The following is a 13,014-nucleotide window of genomic DNA, read 5'->3' as shown; positions in this document are numbered from 1 at the left end:
GGGGCAAACTTATAGAGATTTAAAAAATTATGAGGGGCATGGATAGGATAAATAGGCAAAGTCTTTTCCCTGGGGTTGGGGAGTCCAGAACTAGAGGGCATAGGTTTAGGGTGAGTGGAGAAAGATATAAAAGAGACCTAAGGGGCAACTTTTTCATGCAGAGGGTGGTACGTGTATGGAAGGAGCTGCCAGAGGATGTGGTGGAGGCTGGTACAATTGCAACATTTAAGAGGCATTTGGATGGGTATATGAATAGGAAGGGTTTGGAGGGATATGGGCCAGGTGCTGGCAGGTGGGACTAGATTGGGTTGGAATATCTGGTCGGCATGGACAGGTTGGACCGAAGGGTCTGTTTCCGTGTTGTACATCTCTATGACTCTACTACTCTAAATCCCTGAATATGGCTCTATAGAGTATACAGTGAATACAGTGGAGTATGCCCTCAGATGCCTGCTGTAAGGTGCGAGATCTTCACTTTGCCTGGTGCAGGCGCTGTTTGTGGAAATCACATTGTCACTGCGGGAAAGGCGCTATGTACCTGTGCAGAGATAGTCACCCATCCCAGCCGGAGATAGTGCCAGAGTTGGAATAGAAACTATGTTTGTTTTCCTGTGCGTCGCAACCCCTCCCAGCCAGCAATGGCACTCGGGTTTGGAACGTGGGTTTGTGCGCATGCGAGAGAGGTGGTGCGTAGTAACACCTCCAAACCGGCGACGGCGCTATTATGCGGAGCTGCAATCGTACACGTGTGTGTTCAGATGGTGCTGTAAGTCCTCCGAATCCGCGATGACGTTACCATTGGGGTTTATAGTAGTGCGTATGCACGTGGTATGTGGTAGCTCCTCCTAACTGCCAATGGCAGTTGTAACGTGGACGTGTACTAAGTCCTCCTACATGGCGAGGGCGCTATGGTTGGGAGTTGGAATGGGAGCTGTGTGCGCGGTGCGATGTGGGAAACGGTGGGTCTGGGCAGGACGGGACGGAGTTGAGAACGCGGCCGAGGGGGGTGGGGGGAACAAAAACTGAAAACTGACTCAGCTGCGAGGCGAATGGTTTTTTTTTGACACAACACTATCCGGACAAAAACAGAGAAGTTTGCTATTTCGAAATTTAAGAGCAATCTGCTCGAGCTGAGGAAAATGTCGGAAAACCAGCCCAACAACCCGAACCGGGTGAGAAACAACAACCTGAACCCGAACCCGCTCATCAATGTCCGGGACCGGCTCTTCCACGCACTCTTCTTCAAGATGGCCGTGACATATGCCAGGGTGTTCCCCCCATCCTTTCGCAGAATGTTCGAGTTCTTCGTGCTGCTGAAGGTTAATATTATTGTTTTAGTTTTGGGGGATACCGCTGGAATGGGGATGGGAGGCCCCTGGCTCGAGATGAGGATGGGGGTTGCGCAAAGAACTGCGCATGTGCACCCTTCGAGCCCTGTCTTGGGATTGCTACTTCCCTTATTTAATATGTTCCATTGTGTGTTTAACTTTACGATCACATGCACAGTAGTGTTTGTAAGGCTTTGGTTGCATAACGTTTGCAGGAAGAGGTTTGGGAATGGATTATGTACTGTTTACCCATTAATCACCCTCCTTATCTTCATGTTACCGGATATCAGTAAAGGTTCTTTACCTTCGATTACTTACTAACTACCACTACTTGCAGTCCGTTGTCATCCGCCTTCCCGTCAAATGAACCAACCCTCCATTCTTACGCATAACCAGTACTCCCAATTTCTTTTTATTTGTCTCTAAAGTTCTGAAACATGTCACCTCTCAATTCTTTCTAGAATCCCATGTTTGAGTCTCTTCAAATCAGTTTTGAGCCGCATGAAGGAAAAATCTCAGACACGCTATAGTGACAAAAAGTAACCAATCCAACCTTTTTTTTCTGTTATGTAACCTTTAGTCTGGCTAACTATACTATTCTTCAGTGCATCTCCATTGTTGTCCAGATGGATGGGAGTGCATTTACCAGGTTCCATTCATATCCATTAAATTCTTTGGCTTGGAAGATAAAATGCATTACCTTTTCCTTGTTTTCCCATGTAGGACCAGGCTGACTACTTGCGCCTGTTCTGCCAGTCAGTGTTGTCGTGGGTAATGGTCAACATCTGGTATTATTCCTTGAAGCCTGCCTTGTCCTCGTTTATATGCTACTCCTTGGTGACATCCAAAATGTAGCATCACTTTCCACGTGTAAGCGAACAGAATATAACTTTGCCTGACCTCTGTCTTTCTCAAACCCTTCATAAAATTATATAGTACAGAAGAGTTCCTTTGCACGATAGAGTCAAAAGAATATGCTACTCACATTTTCCTACACTAGGCTCATGGGTTTGAATGTTACATCACTTCAAGTGTTTATTCCAAGTACTTTTTAAAAATTGTGAGGTTACCTCTCCCAACTACCCTTTGAGGTAGAGCATTCCAGACACTACCACCCTCTGGGTGAAAAACATTTTCTTCAAATCCTCTCCTACCTCCTGCCTTTCACTTCATAAATGTGCTCCTTGTTCTTGACCCTTCAACTAAAAGGAGTAGTTGCTATTTATCCATCCTGTCCATGACCCTCATAATTTTATCCACCTCAAGTCAGGTTCCTCCCAAACTTCTCTGCTCAAAATAAAATCAATCCAACCTTTTCCAGCCTGTCTCCATAGCTGAAATACTCTATCTCAGACAACATTATAATGAACCTCCTCTGCACCCCCTCGAGTGCAGTCTCCACACAATACTTTAGCTGTGACCCAACCAAAGTTCTGTACAGCTCCGACATAATCTTCCTGCTGTTGTAATATATGTCTCAATTGAAAGGAAAACATCCGAAATGCTGCCTTAATGACCCTATGAATCTTGTCTCTCCACTCGGGGAATTGTGGACAGCACTTCAAGATTCCTTTTTTTTGAGCTTTCTGTTGTCATTGACACTAAGTTGCCAGACTGCTTCTAATATTCAGCACCATAGATGTATATGCAGAAATATTTCCCATCTAAGTATTGAGAACACTGAAGCAATTGTCTCTGGTGCTAAAATCATCCCTCTCCCTGGCTGTGTTTGAGGCTGAATCATACTGTTTACTAGCTTGGTTTCACATTTGACCCTGAGATGAGCATCAAGTCACATATTTGCATTATCAGTGAGACTCAGATTTGAATATATTTAATGACCCAGTATCCACTGCCCTTTGGGGGTGGGGAACATTCCAAAGATGAACAATTCTCTTGAGAGAGGAATTATTGAAAATCTGTGTAAAATAGTAGACCCCCTTATTCTGTGGTCCCTGTATTTACCCTCCCGCCCAATTTCCAAGAAAGAAACCCTCCTCCAACCCTCATCCTTGTCTTTTATTACCTGTGGATTGACTATTGCAATGCTCTCTTGGCTGACTGTCTTCGTTCTGTCATCCATAAGTCTGAGGTCGGTCTGGAACTCTGCCTGTGTCCCAACTCGCATCAGCTTCTGTACTTCCAAAAGCCCTGTGCTCTCTGACCTACATCAGCTTATATTTAAGCAATGCGTTGATTTTAAAATTCTTTTATCGTTGTTTTCATTTCCCTCTGTGACCTCGCCCGTCTCTGTCTCTAATCGCGTTAAGTTCCGCAACCCTCAAAATGTCTGTGCTTCTCTGATTCAGGTCTCTGGAGCATCCCAGATTTTAATTTTGCAACATTGGTGGCTATGACCTGCTGCCAATTCCTTGAAACTAGAAATGCCTGTGAAAACCTCCATTTTCTCTTTCCTACTTTTAGGTGCTCCTCAAACCCCATTTCTTTGAACAAACTGTCATACTATCCCCCTATATGGCTTGATGTCAATCTTGTTTTATAACAATTCTGTGGAGCAGCTTGGGAACCTTTACCTAACAGGCACTGCAGGTTGTTATGTGGATGGTTATTGGTCAGGCTGACCATGTTGATTGTTTATTGTATTCAGTTAAAAATACTGCAAAATTCCAGAGCAAACTCAATTACTGTAGATGTGAATTTTAAACGGGAAAAACTACTTAGATTCTTGAGAAGCAGTTATGACATTAATTCTGCCAGTTCTGAAGATTTGTTTGGATCTTTAAATTTCTCATTTAGTTATGACAGGTAGTACACAGGATGGAAAGTGAACTATGAATATCACAGAAGTGTAGTGCTAACATAACTTAGTGCTTTATAAATGAGATGATGCAGCAGATTAGAGGTGTGCAGCTAATTACAGTTTTTTAAAAAAGGGATAGACTGCTCTAAGAGAAACAGTGGAAGAAATTGCAGAGTTTGTAGCTATCTTTTTCTCGTCTTCTCTGCTGCTGGTGGAATACTAAAGAGAAAGGGATTAGTTTAAAAATGGAGGAAGGGTTAGACTAATTGTATAGACACCCTGTGGTGGGAGAATAGCTAGAAAAATATGCCCCAGTTTAGTTCCTTTCTAAACTTTATGATGGAACTTTAGCGAGTTATGAGAAGATTTGTAGCTCAGGTTAAGGTTCTGGATGTAGATTTGCTCACTGAGCTGGAAGGTTCATTTCCAGATGTTTTTTCACCCTAGTAGGTAACATCTTCAGTGGGCCTCAGGCAAAGCACTGCTGATAAATCCTGCTTTCTATTTATATATTTTATATATATGTATAATAAATTGAAAGCAGGACTTATCAGAAGTGCTTTGCCTAAGGCCCACTGAAGATGTTACCTAGTAGGGTGACGAAATGTCTTGAAATGAACCTTCCAGCTCAGCGAGCAAATGTACATCCAGATGGAACTTTATTTTAAGAAAAGAATTTCACCTTTAAGAGCGGTCAGATATACCCTTGTTCTGCAGTTGTCTCTCCTTAAACTGCAAAGGATAAAACACAGATCCTTTAAATTGATGTTCTGATGAAGTTATACAAAGCAGTGATTTGCCTTTTTTTCTGAATCTTGGTTATTTATTGACTAATTTTGACAAGATATAAATGTAACCATCCACATGGAAGTATTCCAGTCTAGAGTGGTTAATAATTTATTGCATTCAGACTCTGTTGCGTTTTTGCTAGCCTGCAAGTCAAACCATTTCAATAAGTTAGCAGATTTATTTTCACCTAGTTAGATCATAAGCCGCATGAACAGAATAGGCCATTGAGTCAATGGAGGTTGCATTGTTCAACAAAATCATGGCTGACTTGATAATCCTTAACCCCAATTTCCTGTTTTTTTTGACTTACAGTGTGGAAACAGGCCCTTCGGCCCAACAAGTCCACACCGACCCGCCGAAGCGAAACCCTCCCATACCCCTACATTTATCCCTTACCTAACACTACGGGCAATTTAGCATGGCCAATTCACCTGACCCGCACATCTTTGGACTGTGGGAGGAAACCGGAGCACCCGGAGGAAACCCACGCAGACACGGGGAGAACGTGCAAACTCCACACAGTCAGTCACCTGAGTCGGGAATTGAACCCGGGTCTCAGGTGCTGTGAGGCAGCAGTGCTAACCACTGTGCCACCATGCCGCCCACAAATATATCTTCATAACTCTAGATTCCCTTATTTATTAGAAATCTGTCTTGTCTTGGCTTTGAATATACTTACTGACCCAACCTCAATAGCCCTTTATGGTAAAGAATTTCACAAACTCACTACCTACTGTCAGGAACCAAAAATCACCAATTTACATGTACATCGTAAATGGATGACCACTTACTCTGAGATTATGTCTTCTGGTCTTAGACTACCTCACAAAGGAAACCAATCTCTCAGCATCAACCTGTCAAGCTCCCTGAGAAGCAAATATGTTGCAATAGATCTACTCATAGTCTTTTAAATTCCAATAAGTACAAGCTCATCCCCCTCATAATGAAATCCCTCCACATCTGAGGTAAACCTAGTGAACCTTCTCTGGACCATGAGATGAGAGGACCAAAATAGTATTTCACTATACAATCTAGCTAGTGCATTGTATAGGTTTAACAAGACCTTCCCATTTTAATACTCCATCCCCTTTGAAATAAAAGCTAACATCCTATTTGCCACATGTGCTGCAACTTTCTGGTCTTTCTCCATTTAAATAATATTCAACTGTTCTGCTCTTTATAACTTCAAATTTTCCCTCAATATATTCCATCTGCCAAGTTTTTCCCCATTCACGTAACCTACCTGTAACCCTCTGTAGATTCCAGATGTAGTCTTCATTACCTGCCTTTCTATCTTTTGTCATTTGCAAAGTTAGTGCTTCCATCATCCAAATCATATTGGAAATAGTTGTGGCCCCAGTGCAAATCACTGGCACTCCATGAGTTATAGGTCGCCATGCTGAAAATTTCCCCTTTATACCAATTCTTTGTCTTCTGTTAAGTTACCCAATGTTCTATCTATGCTAACCATAATACCATGGGCTCTCATGTTAAGTATTTTACCTAAGTGAATGACTTTTGAAATCCAAATATACTGCATCCACTGCTCCCCCAAAGCTAATGAATCTATCGACAAAATGGTGGAAATGGAATTAGCATGGTTAGCTGGTTGTTCTTAACCAGTGCAGACTTGATGGGCTGACTAGCTGTAGACCTCTATGACTATCTATTCTGTTTGTTACCTCCTCAAGAACTGTATACCTGTCAGATGTGATTTACCCCTCATGAAGCCATGTTGAATTTTCTTGATTAGTTTCTGTATTGTTAATCTAGTATCTGAGTTTCAACCAGTTCATAGTGGAAGTAGGTCTTTTGTAACAATATTTTGTTACAAAAATAGGTTAACAATAATATTTGGTTCTTTTTTGTTTGCATCTTGACACATTTCTGAGGTAAGAATATGGGCTGGGCAATAAAAGTGAAAGTTTTCTTACCTCATCCTAACCCTCTTGGTTTTGATGAATGAAGAGAGATGTCTTTTTGGGACAATATGGAGATAATCAAAATGTAGAATTAGAATCCCAACTGTGTGGAAACAGGCTCTTTGGCTCAACGAGTATCCCACCCAGACCCATTCCCCTTCATTTACTTTCAGACTCATGCACCTAACCTATACATTCCTGAACACTATGGCAATTAAGCTTGGGCAAGTCACCGAACCTGCATATCTTTGGATTGTGGGAGGAAACTGGACACCCAGTAGAATGTGCAAATTCCATACAGTCGCCCAAGGCTGGAATCGAAACCAGGTCCCTGGTGTTGAGGCAGCAGTGCTAGCCACTGAGCCACCCTGCCACGTTAAATTAAATTTAATGTGAATTGTGATTAAGTCTATATTATGGCTTCTTGTTTGCCACCTCTCATTTTTAAATTTACTAACTTTTGTTGTTATGTTTAATTTCGTACATGGTTTTAATTTCACCTCCCCTCTGTTTCACTTACTGATTTGGGTCATTGTTTCGTCCATTAATCAACCTTACTGAAAAATTTGAGACAATTTTTATATTCAAGATTTGTTACATTTGTCATATCATCAATGGTCAATATGAAATTGGCCTAAATTTGAGTATGATTAGTTTAATTCAGTAGTTATATACAATGTGTGCAAGTTATCCTTTATGGTTCAATAGCACATTTCATTTGAAATAATCCAATCCTTAAGCATGTTGAAACTTTTTCTGCCGATGTAACTGGAAGGAGTAACCCCCTTTCCTTCATTTCGTAGGTTGATTAAATGTCCTAACAGGATTGGTGTGGACTTATTGGGCCAAAGGGCCTGTTTCTACAATGTAGGGATTCTATGATTCTGAGCACTTTGACATGTGTGAAAAATATGCTTATGTACTTTCTCTGATTCACATAAAGCAAAGTAAAAGGAGCAACAAACTATTTGAAGTAACCATGACAGTACTTTGAATAAGACTGGCATGGACATTGGGCTGTACAGACGAGCATATGAAATAGGAGCAGGAGTAGACGCTTGGCTTTTTAAGCCTTCTCCAACATTAAATTAGATCACAGCATATCTGATTATTCCACATTCATTTCTGCCCAATAATTCTTCACCCACTTGTTTATCAAGTAACTGTGCCTCTCTTAAAAATATTAAAAGACTCTGCTTCCACCCTCTTTTGAGGAAAAGAGTTCCAAAGGCATACAAACCTGAGTGAGAAAAATAATTCTCCTAATTTCTGTTTTAAATGGGCAACCCTTGTTTTTAAACAGTGACCCCTAGTTCTAGATTCTCCCACAAGCAGAAGCATATTTTCCATATCCACTCTATCATGACATCTCAGGATCTTCTATGTTTTGATGAAGTCATCTCTTACTCCGTGAACTCCACATGTAATCCTAGCCTGTTATCGTAAGACAGCCTACCTGTTCTGAAATTGTCCAGTAAACCCATTCTGAACTGCTTCCAGTGCATTTGCATCCTTCCTGAAATATGAACAATACTTCTGTAGTACTCCAGGTGTGGTCTCACCAATGCCCTCCAATACTGATACATAAACTCTTTTGTATTCAATATCCTTCACTAGAAAGGTGGCTAACCTCCAACTTCTCTTGCCCCCACCCATCCCCTACTCAAGGGTTAGCCTGTGAGAAAGCAGGTTCTAAACACCTTGTACAACCTGAGTTAATACTGTCCATCCCCACCCTCATCTTTCATTCACCACCTGTTAGAGGGAAGTTAAATTACGCCCTGTGGATCTATGTTTGCTTAATTGCTGATTCTGTTGTATGATCATCAGAATTCACTGAGTGTGATATAGCTTATATGGCTGTGAGGACATTCTGCTGATAGTTTTTATCTCAGTGGAAGACTATGCATTTCTGCTGTATGTGTTATTTCTAATCCTTTTTCTCAGACCTTAGTTTAACATGGTTCCCTATTAACTGACTAAGCAAAATTATTTAGACTGCTCAAAAAGACAAAAATGAATTAGCAATTTTGATTTGGTACAGCTGGTGATACCCTTTAGAGATGTATTAAATTAATCTGATTTTTAGATTTAAAGAGTTTATTTCTCAATAGCAATTACATTTGCTTCATTTTTTCTCTGAGATGTTTTTACGATATTCAATGATGGTTTCATATTGGTATCACTGAAACTAGTGTTTAATTCCAGGTTTTATTTATTGATGTTGTGGGATTTTAGCCCACAACATTAGCCTGGGCCTCTGGCTTACTAGTCCACTGACACTACCACTCTGCCAATATGCCCCCTTTTAGCTTAATATTGATAGGAGTGTGCAGCACCAGAAAAGACCATTTTCATTCATCTGACCAGTTTGTGTCCAGCAAATATATTCTATAGTATTCACTACTAATATAGAAATGCATGACAAGAAAAGTGACAGACAAATAGAGCATGTGGCACTTTTTATTTTGTTAATCATCGGGCGCAAGGCAAGTATCTTCAGGACAGATCAATTTTCTCCATGCATTTTCTCTCACCCCATAACTTATATTACAGTTAGTTGCTATAATTCCTGTAGCCCCTTAGAAATCAAACTGGAGATTGGATTTCTGAGTGACGTTATAACAGACAGGATGTGTGATTTCCAAATTATATCTTTAGGTACAAGGAGCAAATGTAACAATTTAAACAGCCATGTTTAGCACGAGTGAAGCTCATTATTTCTGTACCTGAGGGATCAGTTTATAAAAGGACACTGATCTGTCAAATGTTTCATAAGCATCTGTGCTGACAGGATTTCCTTATTGTCTATGCTTAAGTTCAGAATTTATGTGAAACATTTTTAAGGACAAATCATTCTCTTTGAAGTATTAGCATGTGGATCGCTCAACTGGAGAATGGACAAGTTCAATCCTTTGCCTGAAATTTTATGGGATGGGTCCTCAGTGTCGTCTTTGTCAATAACTTGTTAAATTTCGAGGATAACAGAAACATGGAACCAGAAGGCTTGCTGTTCCTTCTTCAGAGAGCAGGCTATGACATAAACTTGTGAACTTCGTAATGACTTCCATTGTCTATCAGCAATGTAACTTTCTGAGGCTATTTGCTTGCATAGAAATTAACTAAGGGATCATTTGGTCCAACATGGCTGTCTGCCTGACTTTCCTTATTTTAAGATACCTACCTCTCTGGCCAGACATTTGATCTTAGCGAGTTTTGAGAAGATTTTAGCTCAGGTTGAGGTTTTGGATGTAGGTTTGCTCGCTGAGCTGCAAGGTTCATTTCCAGACGTTTCATTACCCTACTAGGTAACATCTTCAGTGGGTCTTGGGCGAAGCATTGCTGAAAATTCCTGCTTTCTATTTATATGTTTGGGTTTCTTTGGGTTGGTCTTTGGAAATGACATCACCAGCCCAAAGAAACTCAAACATATAAATAGAAAGCATGAATTTTCAGCATTGCTCCGCCTAAGGCCCACTGAAGATGTTACCTAGTAGGGTAACGAAACGTCTGAAAATGAACCTTGCAGCTCAGTGAGCAAACCTGTATCCAAAACATTTGATCATCTGATCTTTTTATGACCTTATGTGGGTCATTGTCAAACTTTGTTTTATGATTTTCCTATGATTCACTTTGAGGATATTTGTTTGCAATAAAGGCATAACATGAACATGTTGTTTTTCCTTATGACAATTTCCAATCAAGAGTCAATCTTGTGGCTGTACTCTGTTGCCTTCAACATGAACCTCATTTGCTTCTTAGGAGCCAGAATTAAACGCAGTACTCAAAGAATGGTGTGACCTGAACATTCATCCCTTCCTTTAATTCATATTCTACTGTTTTAAGCATCATTCAGTATTCTTTTGACTTCAGTCTGTTTGATTTTGTTTTGTGTTGTTTGCTATGTCATTTTGATTTAAGCACCATTTGTGGAATATTGTGATGCATGCTTTCGGACCTATGGACTTTATTTCACCTTTTGAATAGTCCATTTATTCTGATATTGATCTGAAAATCCGCAGTTGTAATTTTTACTTTGCCTTTTTGTTTGAGAATCCAGTTGTGACGTTATCTATAGATTTGAGTAACTTGCAATGAATTTTTGAATCCAAGTGATTCATGTATGTTGAAGTCCATGGTTTTCTTAACTAACCCCAACGCCTTGCAATTCAATCACTCATGTCCACATATGCAGACCTACACACCAGCTTCTCCACTGCACTCCTATGCACAATCTCCTTATCCCTTTCAACCAGTAACTATTAATTTTCTCTGTTCTTCACCAAGTTTCTTATCCATTCTCTAGCTATACCTGAATCCCTCTGGTTTTGGGCACACTTCTACAAATTCCTTTGGAAAATCAATACTATATTCTATCTCACTGTGGTAGCATGGTCACAAAAGTTAATTAGTTAAAAAGCATGCAGAATTCCCTAGTTTACTTGTATTTTAGACCCAGAATTGACAAAGTACGGACTAGGTGTCCATACTTAACAAAAATGACTGACAAGTAAACAATCATGAACTATGACTATATATAACCCATAAAGATCTTAACCCTCTTGTAAACTCCTCTACACGTTCATACAGAAACTAAAATGGGAACTGTTTGCCAGAGGAAGGACTAGGAAGGTAATTCCGTAGTTCCCGTCCACAGGGTTTGCTGAGAATTTGTGTGTCCAGAATGCTGCTTCTCAGTGTTCCTTCTCCAGATACTTTTAACTATTTGCAGGAGGAACAAGTGACTGGTTCCCACTTACAAAGGTCTTTGAATTATCAATTTAAAAATCAAGTTACAGAAAAGATTCAGGCTTGAGCTTTTGATTTACAGAAGAATAAAAGTAGCTCCTCCTCCTCCACAGATCTGATGTTTTTGTCAAAAGATTCACATTTCCAAGATGTTCAAAGACTTGAGCCAGTCATGTTGGCAGGCAAAAGGCCATTGTCAAAATAACTGGTCACACATCCACAGATCAATCTGCTTGTTTCCAGCCAAAGTTTTGTTCGTACACACCCTTGACTCTAGCTTGTCTGCAAGGTAGACCTCCTTTACTTATTCAACAAGCAGATGTGAAAACAGTACTTGCAATGAATGTCAGGTCATTTGCTTTTTAAAAATGTATAATTATTGTTTTTAAATCAGTGATTTTTGTGTTTCAGTTTACAATTAAAAATACATAAGGATAAAAAGACACAGCCTTTACAGTGCACGATTTCATATTGAGTTATGCAGTCTGTTCAAGCTATCACTTTTGAGAGAGGCTTGAGAGATTTGTCAAACATCAGTTTCAAAATAAGCAGTCTGTCGTTAAAGACAGAGGTGAGAAGGAGTTCTTTTCTCAGGTTGGAATTCTCTTTTTTTTTTGTGAACAGCGGAGACTGGCTCATTGAATATGTTCAAGGCGGAGTTAGACAAATTTTTGTTTGACGAGGAAGCCAAAGGTTTACGGGGTGCAGGCAGGAATGTGGAGTGAAGCTGCATTCAGATTAGCCATGAGCTGATTGCGTGGCAGAGCAGGCTGGAGTGACTGAGTGGCCTATCCATGCTGCGTTTTCTTACATTTTCATGTATTTGTGAAGTGAAAATTGCATACCTGTTATGCCCTGCATTTAACGTTTTCAAAGTTAATCAAAATTGCTATTTATCCTTGTTACCAGGCAATGATAGGATATTTCACATTGGGATATCTTATTTTGGTTTCTTATTCCCTGCCTTCTCTTTCACAATGTCATTGCTACTGTAGCTTTTACTGTAACCATACCATCTGCAATGTGTACTGACCAGAGTTGAGAAAGAAATCTTACTGCAATTTAGTTCTGCTACTGTTTATCTGTGACAAACCACATTTGACCTTGGAATTTGTTCACCTGTGTCCAGTAAATAATGTCTGTATTGCTTACTGAGAAGTTGGTTTCTCCTACTGAATTTTAACACACACACACACACACACACACACACACACACACACACACACACACACACACACACACACACACACACACACTCTCTCTCTATATCTTTTCTCTTTCAAAGTCCATAAATGATTAACTACTAAATATTGGTATCTGTGCTGTACAAAAATAAGAGCCATGTTGGCTTCTAAATTTTTGAAATTTTCAGCCTAAATAGCACTGAATTAAGTGTGCATTTAATTTTTGGTTTTGAGCATTTTATAGTTTTTTAAAAAATGTAAGTAGTTCTTCATTGCTGAGT

The 13,014-nt window shown here is 40.0% G+C and overlaps 1 protein-coding gene across 2 annotated transcripts in view; it reads left to right on the top strand.

The window, feature by feature from the left end:
• The first annotated feature begins 963 nt into the window (after positions 1-963).
• tmem259 (transmembrane protein 259) overlaps positions 964-13,014 on the top strand; it is a 52,253-nt gene continuing 40,202 nt past the window's right edge. For both annotated transcript variants that reach the window (XM_060846037.1, XM_060846036.1), the window contains exon 1: positions 964-1,319. In XM_060846037.1, the coding sequence (XP_060702020.1) occupies positions 1,140-1,319 (180 nt within the window). In that variant the 5' untranslated portion in view covers positions 964-1,139. The remainder of the gene's footprint in view (positions 1,320-13,014) is intronic.

Source organism: Hemiscyllium ocellatum, chromosome 28 (genome assembly GCF_020745735.1).
Source record: "Hemiscyllium ocellatum isolate sHemOce1 chromosome 28, sHemOce1.pat.X.cur, whole genome shotgun sequence".
Taxonomy (NCBI): domain Eukaryota; kingdom Metazoa; phylum Chordata; class Chondrichthyes; order Orectolobiformes; family Hemiscylliidae; genus Hemiscyllium; species Hemiscyllium ocellatum.
Note: the sequence above shows the minus strand (reverse complement) of the source record. Positions and strands in the feature narration are given on the sequence as shown.